At 43.1% G+C, this 26,014-nt stretch overlaps 1 protein-coding gene across 2 annotated transcripts in view; it reads left to right on the top strand.

The window, feature by feature from the left end:
* The first annotated feature begins 609 nt into the window (after positions 1-609).
* The window catches only part of LOC136580357 (inverted formin-2-like), a 79,225-nt gene continuing 53,820 nt past the window's right edge, over positions 610-26,014 (top strand). Inside the window, exons 1-5 of one of the 2 annotated variants that reach the window (XM_066580855.1) lie at positions 610-926; positions 6,064-6,520; positions 13,840-13,901; positions 20,942-21,044; positions 21,134-21,219. In XM_066580855.1, coding sequence (XP_066436952.1) covers positions 6,122-6,520; positions 13,840-13,901; positions 20,942-21,044; positions 21,134-21,219 — 650 coding nt within the window. In that variant the 5' untranslated portion in view covers positions 610-926; positions 6,064-6,121. Of the gene's footprint in view, positions 927-5,897; positions 6,521-13,839; positions 13,902-20,941; positions 21,045-21,133; positions 21,220-26,014 lie in introns of those variants that run through there. The other variant, XM_066580856.1, reaches the window with a different exon arrangement.

Genomic DNA, 26,014 nt, shown 5'->3' with positions numbered 1-26,014 from the left:
GTATTTGTGGGACTTCCACCAATCCTGAGAACAGGGCTTCCAGTGGTCCCCGCATGAATGGAGCTGCCACTGCACTAGTTTCAATGATTGCCAAGCTCTCGTACTTGGCAATTCCCATTGCTGTCACTGAAATAAATGGAGCTGTGGGTCTCATGCACAACTTTTGCTCCATTATTCTGGGGACCATTAGGACCCTCGTTGTTATGGCCGGATCTCCCGATTATAATATTATCCCCTAGTTGGTCCAACTTTATATCTATCTATCTATCTATCTATCTCATATCTATCCATCCCTCTACCTATCTATCTATCTATCTATCTATCTATCTATCTATCTATCTATCTATCTATCTATCTATCTCATATCTATCCATCCCTCCCTCTATCTAATCTAATCTATCTATCTAATCTATTTTATCTAATCTATCTATCTATCTATCTATCTATCTATCTATCTATCTATCTATCTATCTATCTATCTATCTATCTATCTATCTATCTATCTATCTATCTAATCTATCTATCTAATCTATCTATCTCTTATCCTAGATTCCCACTTGCATATTCAGTAATTACTGAGATCTCAGTATTGGGAAGCATCTCCTCAAGTAAACTAGAAGTTGGCGAAAGTTTTTCCTGCCTGTGCGCAGGCGCGATCTACTTCTACAGGGGACAGCTGCAGGTCGGGCACAGTCTGCACTGCTGTCACCTTGGGGCACAGTAGTCGGAACGGGAATTGTCGGGCAATCATCCGCTGCTGCATTGTGAGGCAGTGCCGGCAGGGAGCAGTGATCGGCGATGCTGGGGGTGATGACAGCGGGGGACTGCGAAGCTACAGAGACTTATAAGGCAGAGAGGGAGCGAGAAGACATGGCAGTGGCAGAAGCGGGGATGTGATCCGTGCACACAGGGACCGCACAGCACAGGTACTCATGTCCAAGGGGACCTCTGGGGGGACTACAACAGGCAGCATGCCTTCTCTGTCTTGTCGCTGCAACAAATACACATTTTGGTTGCATTTCTCTAGACTGTGGTCATTTTCAGATGGAGTGTAAAGAGTTTATTGAAAAGTTCTTCAACTTTCTAATGTACTTTTTATTTCAGTTTAGCAGTATTTTCAACAACTCCGAGTCAATGGGAACTTTTTTATACCCCCAGAGGCTGAAAACCCCTATAGAAATAGTCCTTCTCCCAGCTGTCCCTATTCTGAGAAGATAGTACTGTGTGCAACAATGTATCCAGCTGAAAGCTCACACAGTTGCATACAATGTATATAATTGTGTCCAGTGTATTTATATAGGCGAGTGTGATGACGGTCCAAGAAACTCAGACCGATATCGCACTTGTAAAGCCACAATTATTTATACAAGTGCGATGTGTTTTTGGACCAAATTGCGTCACATCTCAGCACTTGTGATTTCACGCGCAATTTCCGTGCATTACAAGATACTGAGAAATTGCATCTGATAGAACCTGCTGTTTTAAATGGGTTAATTTACATTAGTGATTTCTCACTCACACCTTTAGTGCAAGAACGAAAAATCACACTATGTCCTATTTTTTCTATGGGAGCAAAGAAAAAAATCACAACTCATATAAATGCGATTTTCTATTTCTACTATGGAACATCATGCAGTTTTCACATGCATGAATATCGCATGTACAGCAATGCAATGCAATTTTTTTCATAAAACGCCTCTCAATCGTGTAAAATCACAGGTTTATGAGTGCAATATCAGTTGGATCGATATCCCGTTCGCCCTTGTAAATATACCTTGAGCTGTATTAGGCTTCCTTGACATCTGCATTGCAGGCTCTGTTCAGAGTCTGTATTTGCAGATTTCAGCAAAACTCCAGGATGAAATAGCGCTGCATGTGCTAGGATGAAGCCAAACAACGGAAGAAGCCAGCCCAAGTATGAAATAGCCCTTAAATCCATCTATAAAGGCTTCCAGTCTTTGGGATATAAACAAAAAAATATTTCAATTCTATTACAGCAAGTAGAGATCTTGAAAATAGTGAGGCATTGATGAGCAAAATGTGTTAGAAAGTTGCAGAACTTCTCACTATACAGTATTTATAGTTAGACTCATTTCATAGTTTGCTGTTCTCTTAATACTATTTTGAGGTCACATGGTACTAAAATGTTTAATGGGACTTCTTATTAGAATTTCTACAGATATCAGTAGCCACTACCCCAATATTTGACCTCAGTAGCAAATTTATAGGCACTCTGTCTCCTGGGATTATTGGTCACCTCTGCTATAAGCAGGGAATAGTCTAATAGTCTGGCAGGTTGATACAATTTATTGGGAATCTTACTTTTATTTTACTTCCACATCTACAATACCCTTCAAGTACAAATAACCACAATCTGGACTGCATTTGCCCCCTGTTTTATCAAGGGATACTGAGGTGTGAGGGGAGTTCACATAATTCAGTCGGGTGTAATAAGAGATTATATTTATCATGCTGCACATTACATGCTGTTTGAGCGCTACCAGTGTCAGACTGGTTCTAATATACAGTAGTACTGAGATTGGAGGCTTATATTCCATACTAGTAGAATAGTAGAAAGCCCGTCCCAGGACAGCGACTGCAATCTATATACACTCATTGCCAAAAGAATCAAGCCTCTAGAAGGAGTTGTCAGATGGAATAAAAACTTTCTCTGTGTGATTGTAATGCTGATCTAAGTAAGTGATTACAATATCAAAGGAAAAGGATTATGTATTGCGGAAAACTGACCCTTTAAAGGGAGGCTCTAGTACCCTGTTGTACCGCCTCTAGCTTGGATACAAGATGTGATACAGGAAGGCATGGAGGCTCTAGTACCCTGTTGTACCGCCTCTGGCTTGGATATAAGATGTGATACGGGCAGGCATGGAGGCTCTAGTACCCTGTTGTACCACCTCTAGCTTGGATACAAGATGTGATACGGGCGGGCATGGAGGCTTTAGTACCCTTTTGTACCACCTCTAGCTTGGATACAAGCTGTGATATGGGCAGGTATGGAGGCTCTAGTACCCTGTTGTACCACCTCTAGCTTGGATACAAGATGTGATACAGTGGTCCAGGTGATGGGCAATTCATTGATACGACCATCCAGCTTCTCACATCTCAATAATGCGCCCCTCTCAGACTCTGGTAACGGGGTGACATCTCTTCTCTGCATCGTAGAGGCATCTAGTTGGCAACAAGCTCTACACAAGCGGAAGAAGAGGTCACTACACACAAGGAGCCTCCGAGAGCCTCTTTTAGGCAAAGGGGGAAGCCACTTGTAGGGCCTCCGGTGACAAGACCGTTCATCTAATCACAGCACAACTCTAATCCTTTTTGCATATCTGTCTGAGATGGAACTGCATGCCAGGTTTTGCAGGAAAATGGCAACTTCTTCTGGGTGATTGATTTTTTTTACAGTGTGTATGTATATATATCCATACTCAGGAAAATTATTCAATGGATTTGAATTTGATACCAGAAACAGGGTTATAGTTATAGTACAAAGGTGCCAGCTATTTAGATTACACGAAACCCAGGGCAAACCAACATGGACGCCCCTTCATTGTCTTCTTTTCCCTTCGCTATTATATATTCTTACACTGCCATGATTTCACAGCACTTAAGTTTGGAACTTGTTGAATCAAGATTTATCCACTTTGCTAAACTGTCATCTTGGACCCTCAGCAGCTGATTGATGCAAAAGTGTACATTTTACAATGTAAGCTTGTGTGTGATTGAGAGAGCTGGCTTCACTCCACTTGTGTGGATGTAGATGATGGAAGGCATGAGGTTTATTGTAGATGCTATGGTGATGATGAGTGTGAGCAGAGGCATAACTTGAAGCTCCCGGGCCCCGATGCAAAACCTGTAACAGGGCCCCCAACTATAATGCTTTATTCATAGTACTGGGCTCCCTATATGGAGAAGAGAGGCCTTATGGGCCCCCTAAGGCTCCTGGGCCTAGCTGCAACCGTATCCCCTGCATCCTCTATAGTTACGCCCCTGAGTGTGAGGTATAGCGTGTAATTACATAATGCATACACATGAGGGCAGATATAGTTACGCCCCTGGTTGTTCTCATAACAAACTGCACCACATCAGGCTAAGATGTATATACATTAGATATCTCCTGTTTGTTTAACATATATACAGTAGGTAGTTAATTTCTATAATTATCATTGACTTTAGTTTGCATTTTTTAAAATATATTTGTTTTTCAGTTCATTTTTACAGTGTAAAATGGAAACCATCAGCAAGCAAATTAACTGCAGCTGATGGATATAATTATACTTTTCTATTTAGTTATGACTTGTATGAATCCACAGGATAGTTCTCCCATAAATACCTGCATATTAGTATGTAATCAGTTTGATTACTATAGGAATCTAATATATATCTTCATTACAGTCAATGTGAATGATGGCGTTATCTCAAGCAGAACATATTGAGATCGTCCTCCGTCAGGTGTTACATTTTGTAAGAATGCCATTTATGTATAGACAAACTTCATTAATCACAGCTAAACCAACATTCTTGAGACAGACGATGAGTGCTACGTTGTGGGCTCTTGCTGAATGAGGCCAGAACAGTGGTGGCTGATGCTTCTTACATGGTGGAATCATTGCAGGCAATCCGCAACAGAATACCCACCGCAACGCCACAAGAATTCCGCGGTGGCCAAATCTGCACCCAAATGCTGCAGATTTGGTAGCATTTTTAATTGTGGAAAAGCTGCAGAATTCAACTATTGCATTTAAATGTAAATATACATGCTGAGGATTCATCGCGGAAAATATTCGCACCATGTGACCGTGATTTTTCAAAATCCCCCTCATATGGCTTGCATTGTAAATGTTGTGTAATTTTCACAGTGATTCCACAAGCTGAAATTCTGCAGCATTTCTGCCATGTGAGAAGGTGCCCTAAAGGTTTGGGGTCAATTCAGATTTTGGTTTATCAGCAACAGAATCTGTTTCTTGGAATTTGGAAAAATCGTTTGACAACTGCACTATGGGTAATGGGAGGTCTGATTGGGTGGCATTGACTGAAATCTGCTGTGATGACGTGTGCTTCGTTCACCTGACAAAAGGATGCTCTCAACACGTTCTGCTTGAGAGAATGCCATCATTCATAATGCCTGTAATTAAGAAAATCACAGTGTTAATATAAGAATGAGTAAAATTATGTTAAAATAAAGCACGGCATTGTTTTCCTGGTGAAATTCTCTGCCACTTTGATATATCACACACCTACCTTCCGATTGGAAAAATCTGAGGTCAATCCAAGATAACGGTATTCAAAATGGCCGTCATTTTGGTGACATGGTCTAATAGGTTTCCAGCTTCCCCCACAGATTATATGCAAAATTGGATGACTGTGTGCCAAACTTCTTTAATTCCATATGAGTGTTTCCACACTTTTGGGACACCCTGTATATTAGGAAACAAAGTACCAACAATTTCCTACTCTTAATATACCAGCAAGCCATCAGAAGTGGTGATAAATAACAGGATTTTAGGCACATTCTGGAAATTCCTGCAACATCTACTGAAGCACTGTAGTAGTTTGGAGAATAATTCCATATAGCAGATCTGTGGTGAGAGACGTGAACAGGGAAGAGTTGATGTAATGCGGGTAACTACTATTAAACTCTTTAAAAGACCCATCAGCATTTCTTAAGCTAACATTAATAAGAAATGTAAGGAGTAGAGACTCAGGGAGGTAGACAGCTGTTATCAGTCAGAGTTAAGATCAAGCATCTAGTGAGGAGCTTCATATGGAACGTGAGGTATCTACTATCTAGGTATTGACATATAAGGAGTGTGCGTTGGTGGAACCGCAGTTACTATACAAGTCAACACCTAGTTATCCTCTCAGGTGTAGAGATTTTGTAAATCATTTATATCTGAGGTAAGTGCATTGTCATTTCTCAGTGCTGGAATTCCTGTGGTTTATCTCTTGTTCTGACAGCTGTTCACAGGGATCCCACGTGTGCCTATGCTCAATCAGCCATGTAAAGCCTCTGTTGAGAATCTGCCGGTTATTATTCCCATCCTGCAGGTTCCAGCCCTGATCCAAGCCTTGAAGACTGAAGGGCAGTGCCAGGACTTTCCATGCAATGATTATCAACATGAATATGGGATCCATAGACAAAGACATAGACAAAGACAGGACCGCTGTCCTGTACAAGGACTTGGAAAAATATGCCGCTCCTCAAATTCCTGCACCACCGCCCCCACCTCCTCCAATCATTACATTTTCGGATTCTTCAAGAAGTCTTTTTCAAAAATGTGACCCAAAGCCTCGACCACGATTAAGGAACTTTAATTGGGAGGCTATTCCAGCAGAGAAAGTTAAGGGTCGGACGAGTTTGTGGAGCTCAGAAACATTCCAGGGAGATCTGCAGATTGACACCGGAAAAATTGAGGAGTTATTTGGAAAGCAGGAAGAAGAGGTGCTGCCAAAACCTTGTTATCGACGTAGATCCATTTCAATTGGTGATGCTTGCTTGAACAAGGTAACAGAAATTAATTTTCTTCCTTCTTTTCCTCCCTCCCTTCCTTTCATCCTTCTTTCCCTCTCTATTCTTCCTTCCCTCTCTTTCTCTCTTCCTTTCTCACTCCTTCCTTCTCTTTCTTTCTTTCTCACTCCTTCCTTCTCTTTCTTTCTTTCTTTCTCTCTTCCTTTCTCACTCCTTTCTTTCTTTCTTTCTTTCTTTCTTTCTCACTCTTTTCTTCCTTAACTCTCTTTCGTTCTTTCTTTCTTCCTTCCTTCCTTTCCATCCTCTTCTTCCTTTCCCTCCTCCTCTTCCTTTCCTTCCTCCTCTTCCTTTCCTTCCTCCTCTTTCTTTCCTTCTCTTCCTTCCCTTCTTCCTCTTCCTTCCCTTCCTCCTCTTTCTTCCCTTTCTCCCCTTCCTTCTCTTCCTTTTCTTCCTTCTTTTCATTTCCTTCTTATCTTCCTTTCCTTTCCTCCTCTTCCTTTCCTTATTCCTTTTCCTTTCCTTACTCCTCTTCCTTCCCTTCCCCCTCTCCCTTTCCTTCCTCCTCTTCCTTTCCTTCCCTTCCTCCTACCTTCCCTTCTTCCTCTTTTTTCCCTTTCTCCCCTTCCTTCTCTTCCTTTTCTTCCTTTCTTTCCTTATCTTTCTTTCCTCCTCTTCCTTCCCTTCTTCCTCTTCCTTCCCTTCCTCCTCTTCCTTCCCTTTCTCTGCTTCCTTCCTTCCCTTCCTTCCTCCTCTTCCTTTCCTTTCCATCCCTTCCTCCTTCCTTCTTCCTTACCTTCTTCCTCTTCCTTCCCTTTCTCTCCTTCCTTCCTTCCTTCCTTCCTTCCTTCCTCCCCTTCCTTCCCTTTCTCTCCTTCCTTCCTTCCCTTTCTGTCCTTCCTTCCTCCTTTTCCTTCCTCTCCTGGCAGTCCATAGTAAAGCAAATGAATGTGAACTGCACATAAAAGCTATATTGACTTTTCATTTCATTAGGTGCAACTCCTACTCTTAGTGATGGTTCTGTATAGAGTTTTTATGACCACAGGATGTGAACTTTGTTAGCTGTCATGATGTACTTAGCCCCGCCTGCCCTACTTTTCTGACTGTAGGAGTAAAAGAAACAAAGAAGCCTATAATAATAGTTTCTTTATATAACTTTCACACACACGACAACAACATATACAAGTTTGTGACTTCATAAATAGGGATCTCCCATTCATCAACTGCGACAGTATTTACTTTATGCAGCAATATACTGATTAGTCAGCAGCAAAAATCAGCATACTTTATATGGGAAGCATGAAACAAAAGCACGCTCAATAGGAGATCCAGACCAAAGGATCGAAAGATAGACACTATACTAAAAGAGCCCTTGAGCAGCATATAGGTGCAAAAATGTGATGCATCTTTATTAAATCCACAACAGACAACGTTTCAGCCACAATCAGTAGCCTTTGTCAAGTGAATCACACATATCAATACAATACAATATACAAGGACACTATATGTTGTGAGATGAGGTCCTTTCTCTAGTCTCCAGTGGTCAGTCACTTCGCCCTATGCTTCTGCCTGCATAGACTCCTTACAGTTCTTCCTTAACCTCTAGGAACCTCCTTTCTGTCTTTTTTGTGAAGTTTCCTGCATTTTAATCAATCTCTGATAGCAGCGGACAGATGCGTTTTATGACAAACCAAAACACACTGTAACCACTTCTGGCAGAATAGATGTCCGGGGTCCTGGGAATATTCTGCTGAAATCATAACTGCTAGAAGGCATCATGTTTGGGAGTGTGAGGGAGTTATGGAAATCTCTCAGAGGTTTCCCTTCCCCATCATTTATTTCTTGGGATAGTGTTCATGCAAGCGAGGTCATCTATCCTCTGGGGAAAGGAAATGTCTCCCACCTAGCTTTCTTAATTTATTGGGCTTTCGTATGCTGGGCCCCCACAGATGTGACTACTATGGCTTCTGGCCGTGGTTGTCGGCGCTCCTTTCACTTTTGCCTATCTCCTTAGGGTGTACACATGCTCTTGGCCCATCACACACCCAACTTTCCTGTCTCTAGCTTATCCCAGTCCAGTGGATTAAAGGGAAAAAACCAGGGTTGCCCCTTAGGGAAGACGCCGGGAGAAATCCAAATCAGCCAGTGACACAGTAGGTCCTTACCTATGTTACAGTGACTTTAGTGACACGTTTAATTGAAGTCTTTTATTAGGAAGCCTGTACTGATGCATTAAAACGGTTGTACCAAGATTGCAAGTTATTCCATATCCATAAGGTAGGAGATTGCTGATCAGTGAGGGTCTCACTGCTGGAACCCCCGCCGATCTTGAGAGTAGGGGGTCCTGTGTTCCACCCGTCTTCCTCACTGTAAATTTACTGCAGTCCCCATAGGGAGGAGAAGACTAAATGAAGCACTGGCTGCATAAGCGCACGAGCGCTCCATTCACTTTCAATGGGGCACCCGATTGGATATTTCCATGAGGCCCAATAAAATGAATGGAATGCTGACCGCGCTTGCTTGCCAAGTGGTCCCTACATGCAGGTGGAGAAGAGACCCCTGCAATTATAGGCAGAATGGGACACATTCTGGAGATCGGTGTGGGTCTTAGCAGTGAGATCCCCACCTATCAGCAAGTTATCCCCCTATCCTATAGATAGGGGATAACTTACAATCTTGGTACAACCCCTTTAATTCTGAGACAATGGCTTCCTCTATACCCATATAGCATTACATTAGGTACCCATATAGCATTATATCAGATACTATAAAACCTTTAGTATTTCCTTTTCCAACTTGGGCTTGACTTATGGCGCAGAATATGACTGAGCAGAGGCATAACTTAAAGCTCCTGGGCCCCAATGCAAAATGTTTAGCAGGGCCCCTAATTATAATGCTTTATTCATAGTACTTTGATCCCTATATGGAGAAGAGAGGCCTTATGGGCCCCGAAGGCTCCTGGGTCCGGGTGCAACCGCATCCCCTGCACCCAATATAGTTATGCCCCTGTGACTGAGCACAGGGAAAACTACAAGTATGGCAGACCATACAGTTGTGCCGAGGTGCAATTGAGCCCCCCCCCCTAAAAAAGTCCTTTAATTCTTAGATGTTCCTAAACTAGAATACTTTATTGATTACATAAGCAAATATTTTATGCCTACGAAACTACAATACCTCCATATCTTCTATCTATAGAAAGTAAAAGCCTCTTTGTGCTGGCTCCCGCACATCATTCAGTAGAGGCAGCTGCTGGAAGCCACAAGTCGTCTAAGCATGCTCCTCCTGGATTATCAAGACTAAAATAATTGCAGTACATTTGTTTAAGGGTCTTCAGTTATAATTATATTATGTTGCAAGAGGTCTTAGTAAATAAACCCCCGTAATCCTATAAATGCATTTGGCTGCACACTAAATGATATATTTCATGACAGGCTTCATTATGGCACACGTGGCACATCCACGGCCCAGTTTTGGAACATATTTTCCTGCTGAAGTAAGATCATTCTTGCTTTTAACCACATTATTATTTAAAGGCACCCAGTCGTGACCTGTCTATAAACAATTTTGCTATTGTTTGGAGCTTTATATAAATCTGCATGGGGTATAGGCCCCCACACACAGTTGGTATGGTGCAATGCAGACATACTTAGTATAGAATTCAACCATTCCATACAGTTTACCTCCTATTTATATGATCCGTTTTCTAACATTTTTGCACTCTCCTTTTTTTACACCTATTATAATGACTAGCGTAAAGACATGTGACATCACTTCAATGACTGCTGGTTGGTCACATTTTCATGAACATAGTTGTAATCCATTAACTACATTCTGATCCTATGTACATAGCCCAATATAGTGTTGTGACCAGATGTTATTGTGCTCAGTGTATAAGTACTCCTTACATTTATAGTATGGCCTGTATGTAGATACATATACCGAGTTCCCTGAAAATAAGCCCTATCCAGATTTTTGGCTATTTTCTACTTCAAAAATAAGCCCTAGCTAGACTACATTAAAAAAATTACTACATTACCTAGCAGGCGCCGTTCAGGTGCCGATCACAGTCGTCATGTTGGTTGAGCGAGTGCTGCATTGATTGGCTGAGAGCAACACTCGCTGAGCCAATCAGAGCCATCGCTTCCTGGAGGCGGGACTTATGAACCCCGTGACCAGGAAGTGATGTTCTGTCGGTGACCGAGGAGTGCAGGACACACAACGGAGCTATGGAACTTCATCGAGTAGTGAGAGGGACCCGGACCGCAGCTGCTAGGTATGTAAAATAAGGCATAACCAAAAATAAGACCTAGTGCCTCTTTTGGGGCAAAAATGAATTTAAGACAGGGTCCGATTTCCAGGGAAACACGGTAGATGCAACAAGTTACTATGGTGAAAAGAAAACTTCTCAGAATGATTAGATTGGTGATAATCTACAATTTTATAATGTACATAAACTGTTAAAATGGTTCTTCAGGACTTTTACTGTTGATCGGTGGGGTTCAGAGCTTGGGATTCCCACTGACCAGCTGATTCCTGGCTATCAGTGTGGACAGCGCTGGGAGCAGGTAGAACTTTCTGTATTGCAGCTCCCCGTTTGGTACTGCAGGCACAGTTCCATCTAAGTCAATAAGAACTGTGCCTGTAGTACCAAACTGGGCCACTGCATTGTTGATAGCGCTATCTGCTCCCAGCACTATTCACACTGACAGGGGACTTGCTTCTTTCTTATATTTGCTTTGGACTTGCGTGTCTTCCGTATTGGACTTGCATATATGGCCATTTTATAGCTATATTTAATCTCCATATGACTTCTAAATTGTGCAGTAAAATTCCAATTGAGTTTTATAGGACTCTGCTCCACCTCTCTATGCTTCCAGTTTTATAAGATGACATTGGGAGTAGGGGTGTACGTAGAAACCATGGAGCCCCATAGCAAAAATTAGAACGGCCACCCTACATCCCCCCCAAGAAATAACCTGCACGATAGCTGCCATACCACACTGCCCAGCTCTTTTGCTATTCTCTCTGTCCAAGGCACAAGTTGAGGAGGAATGAGGACTCCCACTATGGTGGGATTAAGTTCTGCCTCCCCTAAGGACTCTGGCTACTACTGCAAAAGGTGGCAAAGCCGCAACAGCCACGCGTTCCTGGATGGAGTTGAAATCAGGGGAGAGGGCCTGCACACGCATAGGCTGCCCAGCTGCAATCACATGACTGACTGACCCATGAAAGATGGAGCCGCCAGCATTCAGAAGACAGAGTGCTTGCCTGATTGACTGGTGGAGCCATTCATCGCGGCCGCCCCCCTTCACACACACTCTGGGCCCAGTGGTGACCATGTGATCTGCCTACATTGTAGGCACGCTACTGGGAGATTCTGTATGAAACATTGCCTCGGTGGGTAGATAACCCCTTGAAGGAGTCTTCCGATAGCAAACACAATGGTGACAGTGGTGGTCGGGAATGAAATCTTAAAAATATACCTACCTCTTCCCTGACCCACTGCTCCTCCTCATTCATCCACATCACCATTGTATGCAATAGAAGGCCCCAAAAAGGGATGTCACCAGTGGCCTCTATATAGAAAGCCCATGTGACATGTTTACGGGGCATCATTGGAGCCAGAAGGTCCAGTGACATCACGGGTCACACGATATGCCACCAGAGTACTAAAACAGTGCACTGGTGCTACAGTGAGTAGTTTGCATGGTGCCATGGTGAGTAGTTTTCATTGTGCCACGGTGAGTGGTTTGCATGGTGCCACGGTGAGTAGCTTGCATGGTGCCACGGTGAGTAGTTTGCATGTTGCCACGGTGAGTAGTTTGCATGGTGCCACGGTGAATAGCGTGCATGGTGCCATGGTGAGTAGCTTGCATGGTGCTATGGTGAGTAGTTTGCATGGTGCCACGGTGAGTAGTTTGTATGGCGCCACAGTGAGTAGCTTGCCTGGTGCCACAGTGAGTATCTTGCATGGTGCCACGGTGAGTAGCTTGCATGGTGCCACGGTGAATAGCGTGCATGGTGCCACAGTGAGTAGCTTGCATGGTGCTATGGTGAGTAGTTTGCATGGTGCCACGGTGAGTAGTTTGTATGGCGCCACAGTGAGTAGCTTGCCTGGTGCCACAGTGAGTATCTTGCATGGTGCCACGGTGAGTAGCTTGCATGTTGCCAGTGGTGAGTAGCTTGCACTGTGCTACGGTGAGTAGCTTGCAGAATGATTGTTTGAAAGGGGAGTGTAAAAAAAAAAACTCAGAAAACCCCTTTAATATGGCACGACATTGAGCAATGTCTGTAATACGTAGCTGCAGGGACTGAGCGTGTCTCCACACAACATCCTGCAAACAGCATAAGGCCTTCCTATAAGCCCGGTGGGAGCTCTCATAGCAGCCTTATAAGGTGTTTCCCAAAAGCAGGAATCACTGCAACAGCTAAATACAGTATAAAGAGAATCTACACAAGAGGAAAACTATGGAATTTAAAGGCGCCGTGTGACTGTAGAACAACATGGCTGCTTTATTCCAAAAACAGCACCATCCTTGTCCACAGGCTCCATGTGGTATTGCAGCTCAACCCCATTCCTGTGGCACTGGTTTCTGATGAAAGCAGCAGAGTTTTTAAAATGTCATCCAACCGCTTTAAGACGTTGCCCAGCCAGTTAACTTACCGTCTTCAGCCCTGCGATTCACCCAGTCTCAGTTGACAGCAGTAGTCAGGTGACAGCCACTTGCCAATCAGAGACTGCAGCGTTACTGTTCCAAACTCCTGGCATCATGGCACCCAGGATGTGAGTACTCATGCCAGAAGAACAAGCGGTAACGCTGCAGCCTGCGATTGTCAGGCAGGGACTTCCTGACTTCGCTGTCAACCCTGTTCTAGGGTCAGTTTCCCCTCCTTTCCTAGTAAGTACCCTTTTTATTATATACGCATTTTATGAGCGCAGGTATATGTTTTATTTAGATATATTCTAGGGAGAAATGCTTCATGTAAAAGTTTATCCATTGAAGTCGGGTGGCATGTGACTTTCCATGACTGCGCTAAAGATCCCGTGTGAACTGTGCGGGCGGCATGTTATCCCAGGAAGAACTTAAGAGAGTTCGCTATTATTTCTATTGTTCAGAAGAGTTCTGTAACTTCTCTTCCAATAAGGAAGTGTTGGATGCTCCTATCGGAAGCCTGGGTTGGCGGCACAATACTACACAATGTTGTTCTTGGCACGAACAGACATTCTGAAATGGGACTTGTTAGAGAACAAGCTGGTACATGCAGATATCGGAGGCAGGCTGCGGGGATGGGTGGCAGACAGGTTGTGCAGGTGTCACATTCAATATCTCTTTCATGTTCCATCGTTTTCATTGCAGGTCTTTTTGCTTGATTCGAGGAGAAGTATGAATATCGGCATCTTCCTGAAGCAGTTCAAAAGGTAGCAATGAACAGTTCCTAAATCTGGAGAAACCAGTTCATTATGTTACGTAATTTATATGTGGAAAACACTAGTCTACTAAATCATGGGGAGAATTGGGATGTTTTAGGCATCATGTCCACGGGCAAATGGGGGTTTTTCAAGATACCTTAAAATTTGGTAGTAGGCTGATAAGTGGAGAAAATAAACAAACACTCTACTTACCGTTTAGATATCCCGGTCCCCCCCAATCTGGTCCCTGATATAGGGATGTAGATGGAACTACTGGGTTGTTGCGCAACCTTCCAAAAATACTTATTAAAGAACCAGTTAGGTAGAAGAGATTTTTTTTATTGGACGGAATTAAAAGCCAGCAAAAAAAAACGTTTTGAGGACAAAGCCCCAGTTTTGCGGGGTAACCCTTTCCAATCCACTGTCTGACGTCTTCCTACATTCTAATTGAAGCTTGTACAGCTCCAATGTCAGAAGACGTCCGAGAGGGTATTCTTACCATCTATTGCCAGCCACTCCACTGTCAGAGCCTCTTTGGCGCGCACACACTGGCTTTAGCCAGCAGATGGCACCGTTGTATAACAGCAAAAAGAGAAAGCCGTTTAGGAAACCCTGAATCCAAAATTGGATTGGAAAGGGTTAAAGCTCAACCATAGCTGTAAGAAGATGCTTGGTGATGCATAGGAACTCAACAGGGAAGAGAGGACTGGGGGGGGTAAAAGTCAAGCTGGTCCCTAAAGCCCCTGAAACAATCACATGCTGTTAGTTGCTCACACAATCATTGCAGGCCATTATTGGCTCCAACAGTCATGTGCCGTATATGCACACATGGCCGCTGAAAGCAGTGACTGGCTGCAGTGGTCACATGAATGATGAACCTCACTTGACTTCTTCCAGAATCAGTAGGGTCCAGATCAGAGACATATAAAACGTGAAGACAGTTTTTTTTTAATTTCATACACTTATCAGCCCCCTTCCAAATGTTTAAATGTCTCAAAAAACTTATTTAAGGCCAGTGTCACACAAACATATTTGTGCAGCGTGCGCACTGCGCAATGAATGGAACCCATTGATTTCAATGGTTTAGCTGCCATAAGTGTATTTTGTACATGATTTTCGTGCGAAAAAAAAATAACAGTAAAACCCGTACTTAAATGTGCCTACGCCTGTGTGCCTACAGTGTAACCCTTTCAAGACCAGAGATTTTTCAGTTTTTCATTTTCACTTCTTGGTTTCTGCCTCCCAAGAGCCATAATTTTTTTTATTTTTCCATCCTCTTTTTTTTTTTTTAAATGTTATTAAACGTTTTATTTCTTTTTGTCCCACTAGTCTATTTGAACTTAATCACTTGATGGTTTGTACCATATACTACAATATTATGGTATTGCACAATATGGAAATTCTACTAGGCAGCCCTGCAAGCATTCACTGGGCCTGGGCTGCCATGGCAATGGATAGGCTCCCCACAATCATATAATAAGGGTGGGGAAATGGGGTGACAGAGGGGTCTTCCCTGCTAACTACCTGCCACGTTTCCCCCAAAAATAAGACCTACCCTGGAAATAATCCCTAGCCTGATTTTCCGGGAGACTTAAAATATAAGCCCTACCCCGAAAATAAGCACTAGCTGCATTACATATAAAAAAAGGAATGCATTACCTAGCAGGTTTGATCCAAATATCGCTCGCTGCTCTCCAACGCGCTTCTTCCTCAGCCGCTAATAGAAGATCACTTCCTGGTTATGGGATTCATAAATCCCGCCCCTAGGAAGCGATGGCTCTGATTGGTTCTCGAGCGCTGCTCAACCAAGCAATGCAGCACTCGATGAACAAATGTGATGGCTGTGATTGCTTTATCGAGTGCTGCATTGCTTGGCTCAGCAGTACTCGAGAACCAATCAGAGTCATTGCTTTCTGGAGGCGGGATTTATGAATCTCGTAAACAAGAAGGTGATCTTCTGTGGGTGGCTGAGGACTGCAAGAAGCACGTCGGAGCTCCAGGCAGCAGTGGGAGGACCTTGACCGAGCCTGCTAGGTAAGTATAAGAGATCCCCTGAAAATAATATCCAGCGCCTCTTTTGGAATAAAAATTAACATAAGACAGGGTCTTATTTTTGGGAAAACACAGTAGATACTATGGTTAGCATTAAGCACAGCATATAAATAGTTAACAAGTGAAAGCAGTAGACACCCAGTGGGGTTCGGCTCTCTAACCTGTTTCATACACCCCTATGACCACATGATGTATATTTATATTATAGAGAAAGCAAAGTATGCACAGTAATACAAGGAGGCCTGTCAATCAGTGGCAGGGGGCGGCGGAGAATGGGGGAGAAGCAGTGAGCATTAATGAGCAGCATCAGACTCATCTCTGCCCGCTCTACAGATTTTGAAATGCAAGTTTCCCAAAACCATTTTTACCAATCAGTATAAGGGGTCTTACACACTTGCGTTTTTTCTTGCACGTTTTTTTTCACGCATTATCGCTGCATTTTTTTCACGCAAATGTCAATGGGACTTTCAAATGTTAAAAACGCATCGGACAAAAACCGAAAGTTTGTGCTTTTTTTTACATTAGAAAGTCCCATTGACATTTGCTTTAAAAAAAACCCGCTGCGATATCGCGTGAAAAAAACCCAAAAATGCTCGTCCGACCGCGGCCTTACTACGATTTTTGAGCACCACTTCAAATGAATGTCAGTGGAAGTCGAAGAAAATGTGTAGATTCTGATGTATTAGCATCACTCAGACCGCAGATATCTTCATCTTGCTGACACTTCACACCCCCCCCCCCCCCAAGTCCCCTTCCTTGGAGTTTGGGCGCTGTGTGCATACGATGAGCCGTTATACTGGGTCTGCTGTCTCTGTCCTGTGATGTCATGCCGCAGCTATGTTGGCACTGTTACACCGCTTCCCCGCATTGCTAGGAATATTAACAGTTATTTTAGGCAGTGCAAATACCCATTCAAAATTTGGGACACAAGCAACTGCTGTGCAGCTTAATGCGCTCTTTTGTTTACTGTTATCAGCCGTTTGAGGATGTTGAGAAGTTGGCAGAAACATTCTGCAGTCTGGTTACTTATAATAAAAAAAAAGATCCCTACTTTTTCCCTGAACGCTCCTGCAGACAAGGGCAAGTGCAAATGCGATCGCTTCTGAACAACGTATTTGCGTAGCGAGCGAGACTTTTTTGCATTTGTAACGGCGTATATGTCTGTCATCTTTTACGCAGCCCGCTGTAATCACCCATAAATAGTTAACATGTGCGGCGTGATGCTATAATATGAGCGAACCCATTGAAATCAATGGAGTCTACTGTCTGCGGTTTGTGCAAGCATATTTCCGTGCGTAGAAATATGCTAAAATACGCCGTGTAACGGAGCCCTGAGGGTGCGGTTTCACATGGCATCCACATGTAATCTATGCCATCTCAGTGGCAAATCCACATCCCATTACTTTTAGGGCTTAACCCTTTCCAATCCACTGTCTGACGTCTAAAGACATTCTGATTGAAGGCTGTACAGCTCCGATGTTGGAAGACGTCCGGCAGGGTATTCTTACTGTATATTTATATTACTCGCCGCTCTGTAGTCGGGGGCCTCTCCAGCATGTCCCATACCGCAGTACTGGCTCTAGCCAGCAGATGGCGCCATTGTATAATGGCAGAAAGAGAAAGCCCCCTAGGAAACCCTGAATCCAAAATTGGATTGCAAAGGGTTAAACAGACGATCGCTTGTGCAAATATGCTTGTCACTACAGAGCGTATTCGCGCATGAACAAGTCAAAATTCTTTCATTTTTAACCATTTAAATTTTGCGCTATTCAGTTAAAAAAAAAACAAAAAAAACAGGAAGACAGGTCCTGCCCTATGTTTTTCCTGCGAGAATCCCGCTAGTCAAAACAAAATAATTGAAATCAGTGGTTTTGTTTCGTCATGTGACAAAACTACGGTCATGGGTTTAAATCCTTAATGGTGTCTGCCGCGTTATCGATATGGCATGAATTTTCCCCAAAAGTAGATTTGAAATACGTCCAGCGCTATTTTGCCCATAAGAATGCCAGACTACTAATGGAACCCTTTAGGCCGGTGTCACAGTGTTCAGTGAACCCATTGAAATCTGTTTTCCTGCACATTTGCGCACGAAAATGGCACGTAATGCAGTAATTCACTTAATTGAATGAATGGGAGCACAATTGCGTGTTTTTTTGTGTGCACTAAAATTACAGTAAAACACGCAAATGCCGCAGACATATGCAACGCACATTGCGCAAATGCGCACATAGATGTGCCCGTGTGATACCGGCCTATAGTCATTGGGTTCCATTCAGTGACATTTGGGCCCGGCGTGTGCCTGACACAGCACTTCTGAATTGGCCTTTGTTCAGCTCTTAGGACTACTTCAGACAAATGTATGTGCGCCATGCATTGCACGTGCGGAATTAGAGCGCAGTACGCAGAGAATATAACCCGTTCATGTCAATGAGTTTCTTTTCATTAATGACCTTATTGCACGCATTTCGTATGCGCACAAAAAATAGGACCTGCTCTATGTTTCTATGTGTTTGCACGGTCCCCATAGAATTCTATGCTACTGCACAAATGCAAAATATGCTGCGCAATTCTGTGATAAACGGAACACAGCTGGACCTCATTAGGCAAAATAAACTTTTAAAACAGAGCGGGGAATTTTTGCATGCGTGTGAATAGGCCCTGCATCCGCAAAACGTAGAGTACTATACACCTATATACGGTATGCATCAAATCATCCGCGTTCACGGCTCAAAGGGCTTGTTCAGGCAAGCATATGCGCAAATATGCTTGCCTAATTTACCCACTTATCTGCGAGTTGTACTGTAGTTTTTTGCACATGCAGGGCCTGTTCATGAAAATCCGTAATATTAACTGTGGTATGCTATGGTCAATTCACGCTGCGCATTTCTTAAAATCTCATGCCAGTGCTGACTCCTCATGTGAACATGCCATAAGATGGTACCAACAAGGTAAATGAGATTTTAACACACAGCGGATATTTCTACATGTAAATTTACCTACAGTGTGGCTTTTGAAATCCGCAGCATGTTAATGCTTTCTGCTACTTTGGATTTCACCCGCTTCAACGCATGGGATGAAATCCACTCCAAAATGCAAATGTAAGGATGGATTCACTACATATACAGGTACTCTAAAAAGATACATCAGTGTTCATATTTGCTACAAGGTGTCCAAATGTAGGACACACATTGTTGAATGGTGAACCAATTTACGGCTGCTGTGAAGCATCTGATCTCCGCGGTGCTGCTATCACTAGCAGACTACAGATAGAATTCTTGTACTGCTCCAGGGTACATAAAGCTTCCACACTGACAACCCATCTGTATATGTGTATGTAAGGTTTCACATCTCCGCTTGGGGTTCCGATCTCTTTATATGTATGTTTCACATCTGTGTCCGGGGTTATGCTCTCCTGCTCCATTCAAAAAGCAGTAAAGGGGAATCCCTGCGGCTGAACGGCTCCGTCTCTGGGTAGCCGAATAGCGCAGAAAGGGCCCCATTGACTATAATGGGGGCCATGCAGTTTCCGCTCAGCTGTCCAGCTCTGGGACAGACGCAAAAGCTCTGCCTGCAGCATTTTTTCTTCGGGTATTTTGAGCTGGATCTGCGATGGAACCTCCGACTAGAGGATCCAAAGCAGATGTGAAACCGGTTTAGAATAGGAAATGTCTGGCAGAGCTGAGACTCTGGTGTGATCTGTTGGTAGATGGTGACTTTAATGAAGTAAATCCTTTTATTCAAGACCTGCAAATGTAACGCATTTCGGGGTGCGCAGACCTCTTCCTCAGACAGCTGGTTTACACACTAAAATAGTAGGTGCTTGAGAAACTCCTCAGGGTCCAGGTGGCACAAAAGTATAGACCGTGGGTGTCGAAAAGTGTTACTGTCTTCTCTGGCCATCCAAGAAAAAGCACTGGTCACACATTTGTGCAACCCAGACCCTGAGAAGTTTTTCATGCAGCTATTTTAGTGTGTAAACCCACTGTCTGATGAAGACGTCTGCACACCTCGAAATGAGTTTGTTTGCTGGTCCTGAATGAAAGGATTTTAATAAGAAATATCCACAACATCAACATTTATTTCATCAAGGTTACCATTTACCAACAGACTTTGCTCTTACAGACTTCTCCCACTCTAATGTACAGGGCTAATGAGACTTTTGGTTGACCAGCGCAGTAGGCTGGCAGCATCTATTCTCTGTTGACTTTCTCAGTACATTACAAACTGAATCTGTGTATCACTGCTTCTAGGTTGCTTTGTCCCTTTCGTTTCTTTCACTTCATGACTGTATGTGTGCAAGAACACAAACCACTGTCAAAGTATTGAATTATATTTTATGCATTAGTTTTGTCTGCATAGTAAGAAGTATGTGTACAAAAGACATGTATTGTAGTTTCCTAACACGATCTCAGATGCTGAGCATGCAGCATAATTTACCTTTGTCATGTTTTACTAAGATTGAAGTATCACACATGCTGTAGACTTTGAATTGTTGGCTGATTGACTTTGTGGGGGTTGTTACACTATATGACCTCTTGCATTGCAACAATAAAACAGAAGAGGTTGGAAACATCATTTGAGTGTTTCTCATTGTACTCTTCTCCGATACATCGTCTATGATTAGGCATACCTGACTGATAAAGCTACGATACCTCTTGAATATCACCTAAATTAAGTGATTACTTTAACATCACCAATCATTGGCGCTGCATAGTTCTGACCCACTGAGATGACACCAGTGGCACTATTGTTATATGGAGCAATGCAACATTATCAATACATACTTTTGCCAAAATGGCCTACGATAGTCGATGGTGGAAGAGGGAGTTGGGTATTGTGTACTTTAGCTCTTTTTCACCATTTCCCTTGTCCCATAAAAGTGAAGATGCAGCCATTCTGAATTCCAAAAGTTCTTAATCTCCAACATCAGAGCTGCTATTAGTAAATGTCTGCAGAATAAGGAGATGTATGAGTGACTCAATATATTTTCCTTGTAGATCAGCTGCAGAAATAGTTGAAGATATAAAGCTGGGAAGAGGGGACTTATACACCTCAGAAAGATTAAATGAGCTTCTCAAGCATCTTCCAGACAGAGAAGAGGTAAGACAATATTCTGCATGTACTACAGTCTGAAGTGTGAAGAGGAATTCTGATTTCATGGTTTTATTAAACTCTTGTGTCCAAACAAGGTACAACGTCTGAAATCCTTCCAGGGGGACAAAGAACGTTTGAATGAAGCAGATCTGTTCATGTTACTCCTCTTGGATCTTCCATGGTAGGTTATGCCACTTTTATGCTATCCTCTTATTGGTGTAGTTACAACCAGAAGAGTTGGTGGTTTGGTTATTTAGGCAAGCATACTGTACCAAACACCGTTCCTGCCAAGGAGCTTTCACCATCATACAGTTTACTCTCAACACATGGTCTTCTAGTCGTACATCACTTCTGACTGGAGACATAGTCATGATCATCAATGAAGGTACCCTTCAAAATACCCATGGACATAATTTGACACAGTGATTGTCAAATGACCTTTGCATAAATGTGCAAGCTAGGGTCCCATCATCATACATGACCGCCCTGTATGAACTCCATGAAATTCTATATCAATGTAGCTATGCGTACAAGCCCTCAAAGAAGTGTCCAAGATCCATAAAATGCTTTTACATTTGCTGAATGTTGTACTAACTATTGGAGGTGTGCCTTTACAATCCTTTGTTTCTACTACACTGAAAGGCCATTGGTACATCATCTATCTTTGTTTACTGACTTCGCCGATAATATGTCAGTTTGACATGCTGCCAGTTATTAGCCCCAGTCAAACAGGTTGACTTTTCATTAAAGGAGCTGGAAAAACAATTGCAGTACTGTTGACAAAATATAACTTGCCTTGTTAAAAACAAACCCTCATAAAGCTACTGTAAGTTGATGTAAAAGTTATGGTTCTTGGGATGTGGCGAATATGAAAAAGGCTTACATTGTGCAAAAATAGCAAAATAAAATAAAAAAAACTATGAGTCTGGTATTTTTACATACACCCCAGTGGAAAATATGCTTTTTTTTCTGCCAGGTCCCAAGAAAAAATCAACAAAGGGTAATCAGTGAGTTACAGGGGCCTAAAGAGGGCATCACTGAAAAATGTAACTCTTCCTACAAAAAAACCATTCCTCATATGGCTACATTGATGGGAAATAAAATAAGATGTGGCTCTTGGAATGTAGAGATGAAAAAACAAGAAAAAAATAGTTGCATCTTGAAGGCCAAAATAAGCCCCATCTTTAACCCCCTCAGGACTAGATTTTTCATTTTTTTTATCTTCGTTTTTTCGTCCTGACCTTCCAAGAGCCATAACTTTTTAAAATTTCCATTGACATAGCCATATAAGGGCTTGTTTTTTGCAGGATGGGTTGCATTTTTAATAGTACCATATAATATACGGAAAATTTTTTACAGATTTTTAAGCGGGGAGAAATGAAAAAAAAAATTTCAATTGCACCAAAATTCAATTGCACAGTGCAGTAAAATTACATATGAACTTTGTTCTATGGGTCAGTACAATTATGGTGGTACCACACCCATATATAGTTTTTTATTTTTTTCTGCTTTTAAAAAGTAAACAAAATTTTCCCGTAACCCCTTAGTGACCACCCCATAGACTTTTTATGTCCTGCTTTGCTGGGCTTTAATCCCCAGGGCCATAAAAACATGCTTCCTCTGGGGATCAAAGCCCTGCAGGCTGTGGATATCACAGCACCATGCCATCAGCTGCCAGAGGTAGCCGAAAATGTGGTGCTGTCATGGGGGGCCGCGGGAAGCCCCGCCCCCCAGTAATGCGATCACCGCTATCCAATGGATAGTTTCAGCTACCCTCATGGATTGGATCAATGAGGGCAGCTGAGCGTACTCACCTCCGTCCTCCGCGATGTGACGCGGCAATCTGGTCCAGAAAGGACCTGACGCCGTCTTCTGCGCATGTGCGCCAGACGTATGACGTCACGTGCAGAGGGCCGGGAGGCCTGAGACATTTGAAATCTCCTGGCTCACAGCTACAGAAGGTAGCCAGGAGGCAGAAGATGTCACCAGGGACCGCGGGGAGCGGTCCCTGGTGACATCTTGAATCCATGAGGCAGCTGAAAATACTCACCTCCTTCCTCCGTGATGTCCCACAGCAATCTGGGCCTGCTGAGGGCTTCTGAACGTGTGCCGTTGTGGCGCGCATGCGCAGAAGGCCGGAGAGACCGGAAAATTTAACGTCCCCCTGTACCCGGCTGTCAAAGGCCGAGTGCAGGGAGATGTGATCGGGCACCGCTCTATGCGGTTCTTGGTCACATGATCACTGTTATCCATCGGACAACAGTGATCATATAAAGTTAAAAAAAAGTTTTAAAAAAAGTTTAAAAAGTTAGTTTCATCTCCCCTTATGGATCGTATCCATGAGGGAAGATGAAATTACATACCTAAGGTCCCCGTATGGGATTCTTATCCATGGATCTTACCCCGGCTTCTGTGCATGCGCCGTCAGCAAAATGGTGAACACGTGCAAAAGTCGAGGATTGCCCAGGAAATTTTAAATCTCCCTGCTCCTGGCTACCAAACGTAGCCCAGAGCCTGGAGATTTCACTGTGGGGCCGCGGTGAGCGGTCCCTGATCACATGATTTCCGTTATCCAATGGATAATGGCGATCACATAAAAGTAAAAAAAAGTTGAAGTGTCATTCCCCCTCACCGATGTGATCGGTGAGAGGAGAGGAAACATCTTACTGGAGGCCTCCGTATTTGAACCTTGATGCAATCCTCCTCCGCGGACCTTCCCCGGGCTCTGCGAATGGGCCCGCCGGCAAAATGCCGGATACATGCGCAGGAGCCGGGGAGGGCTCGGGAAATTTAAAATCTCCTTACTCCCAGCAATCAAAGGTCGCCAAGAGCCTGAGGCAGTGACTGGTGGCCTCGTTCAGCGGTCCCTGGTCATGTGATAATAAGGTATCTACCTTAGGCCGGCCTCGGAGGAGTGGATAGGAATTGGGATTCCACATGCGTTTGATCCGGTAATACACGGATCAGTCAGATGCATTGGATTACACAATTCCGCTCACATTAGCAGATCAGAATTACGTAATCCACTCAGAGTAAACAGAACGCAGCAGGCTCTATTTTATCGCTGATATCCACAACATAGAGCCCATTGCACTCTATGATCACAGATATACCCGCAGCTCATACGCAACTACATTGTGTACGGGCTGTGGGTATGCCTGTCATTGCTAAGCGACGGCGCGGGAAATACAAACAAAAAATGTCTACCGCCTGTGTGAGTACACTGTTATGCACAGTACATTATGCAGGCTGTGCGCAGGGACATGGCCAGGCTCACAGCTGGGATCTGCTGAGGGACTCCGCAAGCGAATTCCACATTTGGCCATGTGAGCCTGGCATTATTCAGACCGCTACCTGTATTACGTAATTTACAAGAAGCCCCGGGAACGCTCGCCTTCATGCAATTCAAGGAGCAGCTTGGTAAATGCCTTCTGTTTGAGTCCGCCGCACCTCCGCAAGCTTACGAAGCCTCACAAAGCGCCACTCTTTACACCCCATCTCCGACGCTGAGGTCAAGAAATACCCCCCCAAAAAGTGTCAGGTTTGCAGCAAGCATGGGAATAGGAGGGATACCCGGCTTTATTGCCCCATGTGCCCAAGTGAGAAATGGGGCCTGGAATTTATTCAGTTGTGCCCTGAAAACCAATGAGTGTTCCCTCCATTATAGGCCTAGCCATGTGTCCTGTAAGTAGATTGGGGCTACAATGGGTATGTTCCTTCTTCTTTGCTTAGATTCATTTAAAAACTGTGACATTAAAATAGGCAGTACACCCCTAGAGGAATTCATTAAGGGGTCTAGTTTTCAAAATGGGGTCATTTGAGGGGATTCTTCATCGTTTTGTCCGCTCAAGGGTTCTACAAGTGGGCAATGAGGCCTAAAACACCTTCAAGCAAAATCTCTGTTCTGAAAGCCGCCGGCTGCTCCTTTCAGTTTGGGCCCCCTTGTGCATACAGATATAATATTATGGCCACAATGGGTATGTTTCTTAACACAGGACAAACAGGGGTTTCCATTTTTTGGTGAAAGGCTTCATTCACACGTGTGTGCAGTGCAAAAAAAAACTGTTTTTAAAATGACACAATTGGCAAAAAAATTAAATGAAAAGTGTAATTTTTTTCCCTTCTGCTTTGGTTAAATTTATTCAAAAACTGTGGGGTCAAATTAGGCTACACCACTAGCTGAATTTGTTAGGGGGTCTAGTTTTCAAAATAAGGTCATTTGTGGGGGTTCTCCATTGTTTTGGCCGTTCAAGGGCTCTACAAGTGTGCAATGGGGCCTAAAGCGCCTTCAAGCAAAATGTCTGTTCTAAAAGGCAACAGCTGCTCCTTTCGGTTTGGGCCCCGTTGTGCATATGGACATAACACTAGGGCCACAATGGGTATGTTTATGAACACAGAAACTATAGTAAGAAAAACTGCCTTTAAAATGACATATTTGCAAAAATATGAAATTGTATTTTTTCTCCTCTAAATTGCATGAACTCCTGAAAAAAAAACTGTGGGGTCCAAATACTCCTGACCCCCCTCAGTGAATACATTAATGGGTGTAGTTTTTAAAGTGGGGTCATTTGTGGGGGTATCTATCATTTTGACACCTATGAGCCTTTGAAATCTTGACTTGGTGCAGGAAAACTAAGTATTCCTCAAAATGTTGATAATCAATATTATATTTGTACGTCTCCTAAATGGTTTAAAAAAATGAAAGTTTTTCAAATGTGCATCCAGAAAAATGTAAACAGATTTATCAAAAATGTGTACAGTATGTTTGCACATATTTGAGATATTGCAATTGAAAATGTGAAAAAATGACAATTTTTTCAAAATGTTCCCAATTTTGCTGCTTTAAAAAAAAATATACACAAATTCTATCGGTCTATTTTTACCACCTAAATGAAGTCTAATATGTGGTGAAAAAACAATGTCGGAATCACTTAGATATGCAAAACCTTTATGGAGTTATTCTATGTTAGTGACAC

The sequence above is a fragment of the Eleutherodactylus coqui genome, chromosome 10 (genome assembly GCF_035609145.1).
Source record: "Eleutherodactylus coqui strain aEleCoq1 chromosome 10, aEleCoq1.hap1, whole genome shotgun sequence".
Classification (NCBI taxonomy): domain Eukaryota; kingdom Metazoa; phylum Chordata; class Amphibia; order Anura; family Eleutherodactylidae; genus Eleutherodactylus; species Eleutherodactylus coqui.
Note: the sequence above shows the minus strand (reverse complement) of the source record. Positions and strands in the feature narration are given on the sequence as shown.